General features: G+C 47.9%; 1 protein-coding gene across 2 annotated transcripts in view; it reads left to right on the forward strand.

Annotated features, from left to right (window-relative positions):
- Positions 1 to 14,538, forward strand: part of TRAF3IP1 (TRAF3 interacting protein 1) — a 1,208,890-nt gene that overhangs the window by 63,148 nt on the left and 1,131,204 nt on the right. For both annotated transcript variants that reach the window (XM_030210669.1, XM_030210670.1), the window contains exon 2: positions 8,945 to 9,013. In XM_030210669.1, the coding sequence (XP_030066529.1) occupies positions 8,945 to 9,013 (69 nt within the window). The remainder of the gene's footprint in view (positions 1 to 8,944; positions 9,014 to 14,538) is intronic.

Raw genomic sequence — 14,538 nt, forward strand, 5'->3', positions numbered from 1 at the left:
TGTATTGTTAAAAAAAAAAAAAAAAAAAAGGTTTTCGCGCGTGTGGAGCACGCGCTCCCCTTTTCCCTCGCTTCCAGCGGGGACGCCTCGTTGCGGCCTAGTGGCCGCTCGGTCGGCTAATTTTTTCGTGGTGTGATTTTAGCCACCATTGCCGACTTTGACTTCGCCGACGCGATTTTTCCGTCGATGTCCTCGAAGGTCCCGAGTGGATTTAAAAAGTGTGGTCGCTGCGGCCGGCCGATCTCGCAGACCGACACCCACGCTTGGTGCCTCCAGTGCCTCGGGCCGGAGCACAATCTCAAGTCGTGCGCGCTGTGTCTCGGTCTCCGGAAACGGACTCAGGTTGCGAGGCAAGTTCTGCGGGACCGTCTTTTTGGAACTTGCGCCGGCCCCTCGACGTCGACCTCGACGGCATCGGTATCGAAGGCCGGGTCTTCGGTACCGGTATCGATGCCCGAGACATCGGCACCGATGGCAGCGACCCCAGGAGAACAGGTCCCGTCGGCCCGCCGGTCCGCCGGTGAGAGTGGGGTTGAGAGGCCGCGTGGGCAGTCGGCCCCGGTCACTCCCTCAGCTCGTGAGCCACGGGACCGAACCCTGTCGGACCCGGTACCTCGAGACCGAGGGGGATCGACCTCCTCCTCCTCCATGCCCTCCGGCGCCGGTGACGTGCACCGGAAAAAAGATAAGAAGCGCCGTCACCGGGAGCCCTCGGTGCACCCTGAAGAGGAGTCGACGCCGAAGCGTCATCGCAGAGAGGAGAGATCTCCGTCGGTGGTGGAGGTACCGACGCGTCGGGGTTCCGGCACCTCGGTGCCGTCTCCTGGCCCCCAGCAGCTTCTGGCACCGACACCCTTACCGGCCCCACCGCCTTTCCCGGCAGCGGGCCTGGACGAGTGCCTCAGAGCCATCCTTCCGGGGATCCTGGAAGGGCTGATGCGCCAGGCTGTGCCGGCGTCGGGGGTGCTTGCGCCGCTTGCGGTGCCGGTCTCGACCGCCACGCAGGTGGAGTCCCCGTCGACGTCGATGGAGGGAGCTCCGTCCCCGCCGGCGCGGGAGTCCACCGCTCGACGACACCGAGACCTCGGTGCCTCGACGTCGAGCCGGGCCCGGTACCGGACTCAGCTACATGAGCTAATGTCCGATACCGAGGATGAGGACTCGTGGGGGGAAGAGGAGGACCCGAGATATTTCTCCTCAGAGGAGTCTACGGGCCTTCCCTCGGACCCCACGCCGTCACCGGAGAGGAAGCTCTCACCTCCTGAGAGTCTCTCCTTTGCCTCCTTTGTGCGGGATATGTCTATAAGCATTCCCTTTCCCGTGGTCTCTGTGGAAGAGCCGAGGGCCGAGATGCTCGAGGTCCTCGACTATCCATCACCACCTAGAGAGTCCTGCACGGTACCGCTGCACAATGTCCTGAAGGAGACGCTGCTTCGGAACTGGGTGCGACCACTAACTAACCCCACCATTCCCAAGAAAGCAGAGTCCCAGTACAGGATCCACTCTGACCCAGAGCTCATGCGGCCCCAGTTGCCCCATGACTCAGCGGTCGTGGATTCTGCTCTCAAGAGGGCACGGAGTTCGAGGGATACCGCCTCGGCGCCCCCGGGGCGGGAGTCTCGCACTCTGGACTCATTTGGGAGGAAGGCCTACCAATCCTCCATGCTCGTGACCCGCATCCAATCTTACCTGCTCTATATGAGCATCCACATGCGGACCAATGTGCAACAGCTGGCGGACCTGGTCGATAAGCTCCCGCCGGAGCAGTCCAGGCCATATCAGGAGGTGGTCAGGCAGCTGAAGGCGTGCAGAAAGTTCCTGTCCAGGGGGATTTTTGACACCTGTGACGTGGCATCTCGTGCTGCGGCCCAAGGTATAGTGATGCGCAGGCTCTCATGGCTGCGTGCCTCTGACCTGGACAACCGCACCCAGCAGAGACTGGCTGACGTCCCTTGCGGGGGGGATAATATTTTTGGCAAGAAGGTCGAGCAGATGGTTGACCAACTGCATCAGCGGGAAACCGCTCTCGACAAGCTCTCCCACCGGGCGCCTTCAGCACCCGCCCCCGCGGGCGGGCGTTTTTCCCGGGCTCGGCAGGCTGCACCCTATTCTTTTGCAAAGCGTAGGTACAACCAGCCGGCCCGAAGGCCTCGTCAGGCACAGGGACAGCCCCAGCGCGCTCGTTCCCGTCAACAGCGTGCGCCTAAGCAGCCCCCTGCGCCTCCACAGCAAAAGCCGGGGACGGGCTTTTGACTGGATCCACGGGAACATAGCCGCCCTACAAGTGTCCGTACCGGACGACCTGCCGGTCGGAGGGAGGTTAAAATTCTTTCACCAAAGGTGGCCTCTCATAACCTCCGACCAGTGGGTTCTCCAAATAGTGCGGTGCGGATACGCCCTGAATTTGACCTCCCTGCCTCCAAATTGTCCTCCGGGAGCTCAGTCTTTCAGCTCCCATCACAAGCAGGTACTTGCAGAGGAACTCTCCGCCCTTCTCAGCGCCAATGCGGTCGAGCCCGTACCACCCGGGCAGGAAGGGCAGGGATTCTATTCCAGGTACTTCCTTGTGGAAAAGAAAACAGGGGGGATGCGTCCCATCCTAGACCTGAGAGGCCTGAACAAATTCCTGGTCAAAGAAAAGTTCAGGATGCTTTCCTTGGGCACCCTTCTGCCAATGATTCAGAAAAACGATTGGCTATGTTCCCTGGATTTAAAGGACGCATACACTCACATCCCGATACTGCCAGCTCACAGACAGTATCTCAGATTCCGCCTGGGCGCACGGCACTTTCAGTATTGTGTGCTGCCCTTTGGGCTCGCCTCTGCCCCACGAGTGTTTACAAAGTGCCTCGTGGTGGTAGCGGCCTACCTACGCAAGCTGGGAGTGCACGTGTTCCCATATCTCGACGATTGGCTGGTCAAGAACACCTCGGAGGCAGGAGCCCTCCGGTCCATGCAGTGCACTATTCAACTTCTGGAGCTGCTGGGGTTTGTGATAAATTACCCAAAGTCCCATCTCCAGCCAACTCAGTCTCTGGAATTCATAGGAGCGCTGCTGAATTCCCAGACGGTTCAGGCCTACCTTCCCGAAGCGAGGGCCACCAATCTCTTGGCCCTGGCTTCGCAGACCAGAGCGTCTCAGCAGATCACTGCTCGGCAGATGTTGAGACTTCTGGGTCATATGGCCTCCACAGTTCATGTGACTCCCATGGCTCGTCTTCACATGAGATCTGCTCAATGGACCCTAGCTTCCCAGTGGTTCCAAGCCACCGGGAATCTAGAGGATGTCATCCGCCTCTCCACCAGTTGCCGCACTTCACTGCTCTGGTGGACCATACGGACCAATTTGACCCTGGGACGTCCATTCCAAATTCCGCAGCCCACGAAAGTGCTGACGACGGATGCATCCCGCCTGGGGTGGGGAGCCCATGTCGATGGGCTTCACACCCAGGGTCTGTGGTCCCTCCAGGAAAAGGATCTGCAGATCAACCTCCTGGAGCTCCGAGCGATCTGGAACGCACTGAAGGCTTTCAGAGATCGGCTGTCCTGCCAAATTATCCAAATTCGGACAGACAATCAGGTTGCAATGTATTACGTCAACAAGCAGGGGGGCACCGGATCTCGCCCCCTGTGTCAGGAAGCCGTCGGTATGTGGCGTTGGGCGTGTCGGTTCGGCATGCTTCTCCAAGCCACGTACCTGGCAGGCGTAAACAACAGTCTGGCCGACAGACTGAGCAGAGTCATGCAACCGCACGAGTGGTCGCTCCATTCCAGAGTGGTACGCAAGATCTTCCGAGAGTGGGGCACCCCCTCGGTGGATCTTTTTCGCCTCTCAGACCAACCACAAGCTGCCTCTGTTCTGTTCCAGGCTTCAGACACACGGCAGGCTAGCGTCAGATGCCTTTCTCCTTCATGGTGTCGGAGTTCCATCTTAACCAGTCAATTGTCTTGCCAACATTCTTCCCCAGGCCGCATACCCGCCCTGCTGAACGTCAGTTGCACACATTGGACTGCAAGAGAGCATTGGCCTTCTACTTGGAGCGGACACAGCCCAACAGACAGTCCGCCCAATTGTTTATTTCTTTCGACCCTAACAGGCTAGGGGTCGCTGTCGGGAAACGCACCATCTCCAATTGGCTAGCAGACTGCATTTCCTTCACTTACGCCCAGGCTGGGCTGACTCTTGAGGGTCATGTCACGGCTCATAGTGTCAGAGCCATGGCAGCGTCGGTGGCCCACTTGAAGTCAGCCACTATTGAAGAGATCTGCAAGGCTGCGACGTGGTCATCTGTCCACACATTCACATCTCATTACTGCCTCCAGCAGGATACCCGACGTGACAGTCGGTTCGGGCAGTCGGTGCTGCAGAATCTGTTTGGGGTGTAAATCCAACTCCACCCTCCAGGACCCGAATTTATTCTGGTCAGGCTGCACTCTCAGTTAGTTGTTCTTCGTAGGTCAATTTCTGTTGTTCCCTCGCCGTTGCGAGGTTCAATTGACCTGGGTTCTTGTTTTGAGTGAGCCTGAGAGCTAGGGATACCCCAGTCGTGAGAACAAGCAGCCTGCTTGTCCTCGGAGAAAGGGTATGATACATACCTGTAGCAGTTGTTCTCCGAGGACAGCAGGCTGATTGTTCTCACCTACCCTCCCTCCTCCCCTTTGGAGTTGTGTGTTTCATCTTTTGCTAGTCATTCAACTGGCGGGAGCGGTCGCGCACGGGCGGGAAGACGGCCGCGCATGCGCGGTGGGCGTGCCCTGCGTGCCGACCGTCCCGCGAAGCTTCTTCCGGTTGGTGGGGGCTGCCGCGGACGTCAACCCAGTCGTGAGAACAATCAGCCTGCTGTCCTCGGAGAACAACTGCTACAGGTATGTATCATACCCTATATCCCCTTTCCACAGATAGTAAACGTTGTACCTGGCTTTCCAGGGCATCTAGGCACTCCTTGGCCCGCTCAAATCAACCGCCAATTTCGCAGACATCTTGACAGATTTCCGCCAACGTTGCCTGGACATTGCATTACACTGCCTTCATTTCACTTTTTAATGCATTCAAACCATTGGGCAGCGTTCTCCTTTGTAATCTCTTCGTTCACATCTGCATTAACCAATGCTGCCTTGTTCTTAGAATTGGACGGCTCCAGCGCCGTTTTCCCAGCGGCCCCACTCACCCGGTCTGCACGCGATCATTGGCAATCCTCTGCATTGGGAAGGTATTTAAACTTATGTAGGTGCTTCCCGCCAAGGTTACTTGCCGGCGCTATTACAGCGGCATCACCAAGTTCACTCCTGTTTGCAATACCCTGTATGAACTGCAGAGGAAACCACTGAGGAGAGAGGTGAAATTCAGCACGCAGAGGGGAAAATACTATTTAGTAACTGCTCCGACAGAGCTCTAAGCTCAAACGTCCATTCCTGGGGATTACGTCACTTTCTTAATGTAATTCATCATTTTAAAATTATGTGCTATGGTTCTGTAGAGAAGACACTCTCTGATGGTGTGGATAATATGAGGAGGGGCCTTGCAAAGTTTGAAGAATGGTCCAGAAATTGGCAATTAGATTTAATGCAAAAAAATGCAGGGTCATGCATTTGGGCTACAAAAACTTGAGGGAGTGGTGCTGTTTAGGTTAGGGGTGGCCCCCCCTGGTTCTTGAGGGCTGCACCTGAGTCAGGTTTTCAGGGTTTCCCCCAATGAATATGCGCAAGACTTATTTGCATGCACTGCAAATAGATCTCATGCATATTCTTTGGAAATATCCTGAAAACCCAACTGTGTTGTGACCCACGAAGACAGAGGTTGCCCACCCCTGGTTTAGAGGGTGAAGTACCTCTGTGCATGAGAGGAGCAAGGCTTGTGTGTGTGATCATATGTGATCTGAGATAACAGATAGAAAAGGTGATAGCAAAAGCTGGAAAGATGCTTGGGTGCATAGAGAAAGGAATGGCCAGCAGGAAAAGGGTGGAGAGATCTCACCAGAGACATACAAAGGTATAATTTAAAGTACTGTGTACAGTTCTGGAGACCACTTCATTTGAAAGATATAAACAGAATGGAGTTGGTCCAAAAGATGGCTATTAAAATGGTCAGTGGCCTTCGTCATAAAGCCTATGGGGACTGACTTAACGATCTCAATAGGTATTTGGAAGAAAGGTGAGAGAGGGGAGATATGATGGAGATCTTTAAATACTTCCATGGCATAAATGCACAGGAGGCATAGGCGCCGACTCCGTGGGTGCTGTGGGTGCTCGAGCACCCCCAATATTTCACCCACCGGAAGTTCATTCCCTCCCTCCCTTCGAGTTCCAGGCCCCCTCCCTCCGAATTTAAAAGTCATCTATTTTACCTCGGGGTTAGGGCGGCAGCAGCAGCAGTAAAAAGCATGCAGACTCGGCCAGGTGCTTAGTTGTTTTCCCTTCTCTCTCTCTCAGCTCTGGTCCCACCCTCATTTCCTGTTTCTGCAAGGGCGGGGCCAGAGCTGAGAGAGAGAAGGGAAAACAACTAAGCACCGAGCCGAGCCTGCATGCTTTCTACTGCTGCTGCTGCCCTAACCCAGAGGTAAAATAGATGACTTCTAAAATTTGGAGTGGGGGGGGGGACCCTGGAACTGGGATGGAGGGAGGGAGACCGGGACCCTGGAACTGGGAGGGAGGGGAGGGAGGGGGGCCTGGAACTCAGAGGGGGGTCAGGGGAGAGGGACAGGGAGGAGGGGAGGGAGGGGGGACAGAGGATGAGGGGGAGGGGGTTGAGGGAGAGGGGAATGTACCACCTGTAAAAAAAAAAAAAAAAAATCAATCAGCACCTCCAATCATTTTGAAAAGTTGGCTCCTATGACAGGAGGTGAGTCTTTCAATTGAAAGAAAGGATAAAGGTGAAAGGCAACAGTCTCGGCAGTAACCTAAGGAAATACTTCTTGATAGAAAGGGTGGTGAATGCTTGAAAAGCTTCCCGATGAAGGTGGTGGAGATGAAGACTGTATCAGAATTCAAGAACGCTTTGAACAAATGCATTGGATCTCTATGGGGGAGAAAGGGATAGTAGATCGTATGGTTGGGCAGACTGGATAGGCCACATGGTTTTTACCTCTGTTTTTCTCTTTTTGTATTATTAAATTGCTATATATCAGCACCATAACAATATGGTTGGTAAAATAATAGTTATCAGCTAACAAATTTTGTTTGAATAAGACTCAAATTCTTATTTAGCTCCATGGAATGATGGTGATCCAACTTTTGAGTCCTGATAACTTCAGGACCATTGCTCAGTCTTTTTTGTATTTCCACTTTTTGATTACTGTAATGGACTCTTTCTTGGTTTGTCTCAGATGTCACTACGTGCTATTGAAGTAGCTCAAAATACAACTGCTCATTTAATATCCAATACCCCTTGTTTCATACTACGCTTATAATTAATTCAACTTCATTGGCTACCTATTCAATTTAGAATAACATTTAAGATTCTCATGCTGATATCCAAGGCCTTACATGATAATGCTTCACCTAGCATTGCTTCTCTTTTGAAAATGCACACAATACTTTGCTCCTTATGTTCTTCTGCTAAAGGTTTACTAGAAGAACCTTCATTTAGACTTATCTATCAGGAGTCGCTATTTAGATTTGCTATCCCATCCTTATGGAATGATTTGATAGATACAATATGAAATATACTATTTTATTTGACCTTCAGAAAAATAATGAAAGCATACTATTGTACACAAGCCTGTCCTAGACAAGCTTGTTAGCAGCACATATAGACAATAAATTTGAATGTTACACTTAATTTGAATTTGTTTTATGAGAATTGTGTTTTCTTTGTGTTTGGTTATAATATTTTAATTTATTGTGTATGTTTTGAAGTAACCCGCCCAGATTTGGAGATGGTTTGGGATTTAAAACTTTTTAATAAATCAATAAATTGATCAATCTAGTTACAATTTAAATGAATTCAAAATCAATGCTCCTTATTTTCTAGGCCAGGTCAGCCCAGCCCAGCCAAGTGGGTTATGTTCCCCTGCCCAGCAGAAGGAGCTCAGCTGATTTCACTCCCATTTGGGAGGTGTCTGGTACTGCCTTCAGCTTTTCAGTGTTGGATGGCGCAGACATATGGCCTGGTGCACCAGCTAGAGTATGCCGCTACCAGGAAGGCTATGGCCCAGATTCCTAGTGAAGCAGGCAACAAACAGTCCTTTGGAGCTGATTTTCCCCTCATCCATGGAAACAGACTAGAGGGCTAGTATTGGTGGTCGGTGTACAAATGATTTTGAGTGTACTGGGTTTGGCTTTGAGGGCAAATTGGATACCCAAAGCATAAGAAATGTCTTCAAGCCCTTGCAACCCCATAGCGATGCCTATGCTAGTTTCTGGTCAAGGGATTTCTTAAATCTGTTTCCAAATCTTGAATAATCAATCTTCTGTGTATTCCGGGCTGGGCCCTCTGAAGAATAATTGTTGCTTGTATTCACCTGAAATTAACATGGTTGTAGAACCTAGCATCAAGTTTTTCTTTACTCAGGAGAGTGTTTGCTTTTTTTTTTTTTTCCTGTTTTGTGATTATTTTTTCCCTCCCATCCTCGTTTTGTCCTTTTTTTTTATTGCAATGAATTGATAAAATGATGTTTTTATACCTCATATTGGGGGGGGGGGGGGGTCTTTTACTAAAGACTGGTGTGTGTTATCTGGAACAGAGCTTGCAGGAATAAAATGGGCCCTGTGGCAGATAGCAAGCACTTCTGTGAAAACATTTAAATATAAATAAAAATATTAGTAATTCAAGATTATAAAGATCATGAGGAAAGCCTGTTGAAAATTAAGATCTAGGAGGAAAACTCTTGCATACAAGTGAAAATATATGGAAGATCCTAGTTTGTTTCTCTACCTCAGTGACTGGTTCAGGATCCTAGTTTTGTTTCTTTGTCTTAGTGATTGGTTCAAATTTTGTGTTTTGAAGGTAATCCGATCAACTGGTTTTATGAAAGGACTTTACACAGAAGCTGAAATGAAATCGGATAATGTTAAGGTAGGTATTGGATAGTGGTGGAGGTTTTTCCCCCCCCCCCCCCCCCCCATTTTTATCTTTTTGCTCTGCGTTCTAACAAGAATGATGCTTTTAAATGGCTTTGAAGACAGATGAATGGCATGGGTATTATGACAACACAATTTGAAAATCTGCTTTTTACTTGTTTCTGTTCTCCACAGCTGTACTTTGGCAGCTTTTGAAAAATCTCAGGTGCTAGGTTGCCTGATGCAGACAAAACACATTCTGCTGCTAGGAAGCGGGGGAAGAAGTTGGGATTATGAGAGGAGGCTAGTGCATGTAAGATTGGAGGGGGAATTAAAAAAAAAACCAAGCAAAATAGTTTGGGGGTTGTGTAGATGGGCGAGGGTGGGGAGGTACTGTTGGTAGATGGTGTAATTGGAGGCCTAGTTTTGGGGGGTGGGGGTTGTATGTTGGTACCTTTGGGGGTGGTAGTTATTGGAATAATTGTGTTGGATGGGGTAGTTTTGGCGGGGTAGTTTTGGGAGAATTAAGTATAAATGGGTAGTAGGGTAGTTGATATGGGTTGTTTTAATGGTTTGGGATATTAGGGGGTTTATAGGTAAGTTGTGGGGGATGGTTTTGATGAGGGGCAGTAGGCAGTTTGAAAGGCATAATTCCCTAACTCTTAGATTCTCAAGTGCCTTGGACAGCAATGTAAGAAGGCAAAAAATATGCATTTTCCCAACAGTTAACTCTCTCTGAAAATCTGGTGCAGAGTCGTACTCTTTATCCCAGCCAGGCTTCAGCCCGATTCCCTGCTGGAGAGTTCACAGGCTTAATTCAAAATAAAGGCAATGGGCCCAGTATTCAGAGGAGTTATGCTCCAAACGTTCAGAATTATACATTGGCTTCTTTTGAAAATTTACTAGAGCTGAGAGCTTAACTTGATGCTCAAAATTTACTTAAATTCACTAAATTCCAAACTTTTTGTGTATAAACGGGCAGATTTAGGGTGGGGAGAAAAAGAAGTTTATCACCGATTTTCAGCACTAGGGTAATAAATTAGGCTTGGAAATCTAAGTAAACGAATGGCAGGCCTAAATTTATAAACATACTGGGGAATATTCAGAGCTAGTGGTGGTGAGAAGGTTTTTATTCCAGTATCATCGCTGGCAAAGTTAGACCTGGATATTCAGTGTTTGGCTATATTCAAGCATTGGAATTGACTATTTGGGCCTGACCAGATAGAAGGCAGCCAGTGATACTTGGGCAAATCCTGGCCGATTTTTCAGCTAAGACCAGCATAAGACACGGGGTCCCGGCTGAATATCGGTTGGGACCTGCATAAGGTATCAAGTCGGGTCCACCACCTACCCTGATTGTAATACCCCCCCCCTCTCCCCCCTCTCCAGTATTGGCCCATTCTCAGTAAATACCCCCCCCCCCCAGGCCTAACTTAATCTCTGATTAGTGTAGGGAGAACAGGAACTCCAGGTTCAAAATGGCTGTTATGATCTCTAGCAGCAGTCTTGTGATACTAGATGAGGTAACTCAAAACTTCTGCTAGAGGTTATGGCAATCGTTTTGAAACTGGAGCTGCCAGAGGCATGAGCAAGTGGAAATCGCTCCTGCCCTTCATACTCCAGATCACCAGGGACTATTAAGGTAGACCTTGGGGGGGGGGGGGCACCCTTGGAGAGTGGGCTGATGTTTAGGGGCTTGTCCTTGTACCAGCTGACTTTATTTAGTGCTGGTACCAACATAGTTAACTGGGCAAAGATAGGACCACTTTTTATATGGTCGTATCTGCCCAGTGATCCGGGAACTGGCACTGAATATTGCCAGTGCCTGGATAAGTGCTGTGTCTGCCCCCGGTCTACACTGGCACTACCCAGATAGTGCAGGGGTGGTCAGTGCTATATTCAGTGGTACTGCTCAGTTATGTGTCACTGAATATAAGCAGATAAACGAAAATTGGTAATTTAATTACTTTGAATATCAACCCCATAACTTTTAAACTCCTAAATTTTGTTTTATTGTATTTGATAGGATTCTTTTACTGTCTTTTTGAAGGAATACACCCCAAGGTGGTGAACAGCAAGAATAATCTGGACATAGGCTATAGATGATTATAGCAATGATTATTACAGAAGAACACATTCATATAACTGTACATATTATGGCATAGTATGCTATTTACAATGTCAACACAATACACATTAAAGCTTCTTAATAGATTGCATAGGGTGTACGTATGGAATATATAGACAGATAAGACATAATAACAGGAATTAGTAGAAAATAAGGGAGACTAATTTAAGGACAATTGCAGACAGAAGTAAGAACAGGTGCATAAAAATGATCTCAGAGTAGGCATGGATAAGCAAGTCTTGATACAGGATGTGCATCTGGTGTTAGTCACACACAAGGACTATGTAGTTGCTCCTTCTAGTAAAGGCTTGGGAGAAGCCTGCTTCCTGAAGTAGAGGTTGTCTTGTATCAAGTGAAGCCTTTCAGGGAATATGTTCCAGAATGTGTGAGCTTGAGTGTGAGCTCCAAAGAAGACTCATTGGCAGGTTCACATTGTGTGACTTGCTTTGGAGAAGGTGTGTTGATGGATATTTTTTTGGGAGGGCCTTAATGACCTTGGAGCTGTGTAGAGGGAGATCTGTTCCTTCAGTACTCTGGCCCATTATTTAAAGGCCTTTTAAATTAAGATTGGATATAATTTAAGGTAAATTTTCAGCTGAAAACTTCTGCTCATAAGTTTTGCCTGAAAATAGGGCACAAATTGAGCAGCTCAACTTTTTTGAACATCGGGCTCAATCTTTCTATTCCAAATAATCCAGTCTAGATTTACCTTAAAATCAAGCTCACATACAGTAAGTACTTCACTCTATTTCAGTAGTTCTCAACCCAGTCCTTGGGACATATCGAGTCAGTCAGGATGTAAGGATTTCAGATTTTGCATGGTGTTGCCCCTTGTTACTTTGCCTTCTTGCAAGCCAATTTTTGGTGTAAGAGACTACCTGTATTGTATTTTTCCTTCCTTTAAGAAAGTAGTTTTTCTTCTGTCTATTCAGCTACTTTTCCATACCAAAATACTAAGTGGTGGAATTCCTTGCCAAAAAATGCAAGATCCCAACATGATTACTTGGTTTTCGTAAGTTTTTGAAATCTTTCCTTTTCAAAAGATTGCTGTCAACCGTGGTGCCTAGTCTCCCCCCCTTCCATTCTCTTCAGTATGCTTTATTGAATTTTATGTATTTATGATTCTTTCCTTATGACTTTATGAATTTTATTCCATATTTTGTAATGACTTCTTTTTAGCTTGTTAGCCACAATGAACTTAAAATTGTGCATGAAAATGAGTGCAACCTCAGTTCATGTCCTGTACTTCTACCACCTTCCTGTCTCTAGGAAAGGTTTGCTTGTAGATAAATACCTTTCAAGTATTTGAATATCTGTATCATATCCTCCCTATCTCTCCTTTCCTCCAGGGTAAACATGTTCAGTCATCAAGTCTCTCCTCATACATTTTGTGATGCAGACTCCATAAGTACATAAGTAATGCCACACTGGGAAAAGACCAAGGGTCCATCGAGCCCAGCATCCTGCCCACGACAGCGGCCAATCCAGGCCAAGGGCACCTGGCAAGCTTCCCAAACGTGCAAACATTCTATACATGTTATTCCCGGAATTGTGGATTTTTCCCAAGTCCATTTAGTAGCGGTTTATGGACTTGTCCTTTAGGAAACCGTCTAACCTCCTTTTAAACTCTGCCAAGCTAACCGCCTTCACCACGTTCTCCGGCAACGAATTCCAGAGTTTAAATACGCGTTGGGTGAAGAAAAAGTTTCTCCGATTTGTTTTAAATTTACTACACTGTAGTTTCATCGCATGCCCCCTAGTCCTAGTATTTTTGGAAAGCGTGAACAGACGCTTCACATCCACCTGTTCCACTCCACTCATTATTTTATATACCTCTATCATGTCTCTCCTCAGCCGTCTCTTCTCCAAGCTGAAAAGCCCTGGCCTCCTTAGTCTTTCTTCATAGGGAAGTCGTCCCATCCCCGCTCTCATTTTAGTCGCCCTTCGCTGCACCTTTTCCAATTCCATTATATCTTTCTTGAGATGCGGCGACCAGAACTGAACACAATACTCAAGGTGCGGTCGCACCATGGAGCGATATAACGGCATTATAACATCCTCACACCTGTTTTCCATACCTTTCCTAATAATACCCAACATTCTATTCGCTTTCCGAGCTGCAGCAGCACACTGAACAGAAGGTTTCAGTGTATTATCGACGACGACACCTAGGTCCCTTTCTTGGTCCGTAACTCCTAACGTGGAACCTTGCATGACGTAGCTATAATTCTGGTTCTTTTTTCCCCACATGCATCACCTTGCACTTGCTCACATTAAACGTCATCTGCCATTTAGTCGCCCAGTCTCCCAGTCATAAGGTCCTTCTGTAATTTTTCACAATCCTGTTGCGAGTTAACGACTTTGAATAACTTTGTGTCATCAGCAAATTTAATTACCTTGTTAGTTACTCCCATCTCTAAATCATTTATAAATATATTAAAAAGCAGCGGTCCTAGCACAGACCCCTGAGGAACCCCACTAACTACCCTTCTCCAATGTGAATACTGCCCATTTAACCCCACTCTCTGTTTCCTATCCTTCAACCAGTTTTTAATCCACAATAGGACATTTCCTCCTATCCCATGACCCTCCAATTTCCTCTGTAGCCTTTCATGAGGTACCTTGTCAAACGTCTTTTGAAAATCCAGATACACAATATCAACCGGCTCCCCTTTGTCCACATGTTTGTTTACTCCTTCAAAGAATTGAAGTAAATTGGTCAGGCAAGATTTCCCCACACAAAAGCCGTGCTGACTCGGTCTCAATAATCCATGTCCTCGGATGTGCTCTGTAATTTTGTTTTTAATAATAGCCTCTACCATTTTCCCCGGCACCGACGTCAGACTCACCGGTCTATAATTTCCCAGATCTCCCCTGGAACCTTTTTTAAAACTGGGCGTTATATTGGCCACCCTCCAATCTTCTGGTACCACGCTCTATTTTAAGGATAAAATTGCATATCACTAACAGTAACTCCGCAAGCTCATTTTTCAGTTCTATCAGTACTCTAGGATGAATACCATCCGGTCCAGGAGATTTGCTACTCTTCAGTTTGCTGAACTGCCCCATTACGTCCTCCAGGTTTACCGTGAAGTCAGTAAGTTTCTCCATTTGAAATATCATTTCCGACACCGGTATCCCACTTAAATCTTCCTTGGTGAAGACCGAAGCAAAGAATTCATTCAATCTCTCCGTTATGTCTTTGTCTTCCTTGATGGCCCCTTTTACTCCTTGGTCATCCAGCGGCCCAACCGATTCTTTTGCTGGCTTCCTGCTTTTAATATACCGAAAAAAGTTTTTACTATGCTTTTTTGCCTCTAATGCTATCTTTTTTTTCGCAATCCCTCTTGGCCTTCTTTATCTGTGCCTTGCATTTGCTTTGACACTCCTTATGCTGCTTCTTGTTATTTTCA

The sequence above is a fragment of the Microcaecilia unicolor genome, chromosome 7 (assembly GCF_901765095.1).
Source record: "Microcaecilia unicolor chromosome 7, aMicUni1.1, whole genome shotgun sequence".
NCBI lineage: Eukaryota > Metazoa > Chordata > Amphibia > Gymnophiona > Siphonopidae > Microcaecilia > Microcaecilia unicolor.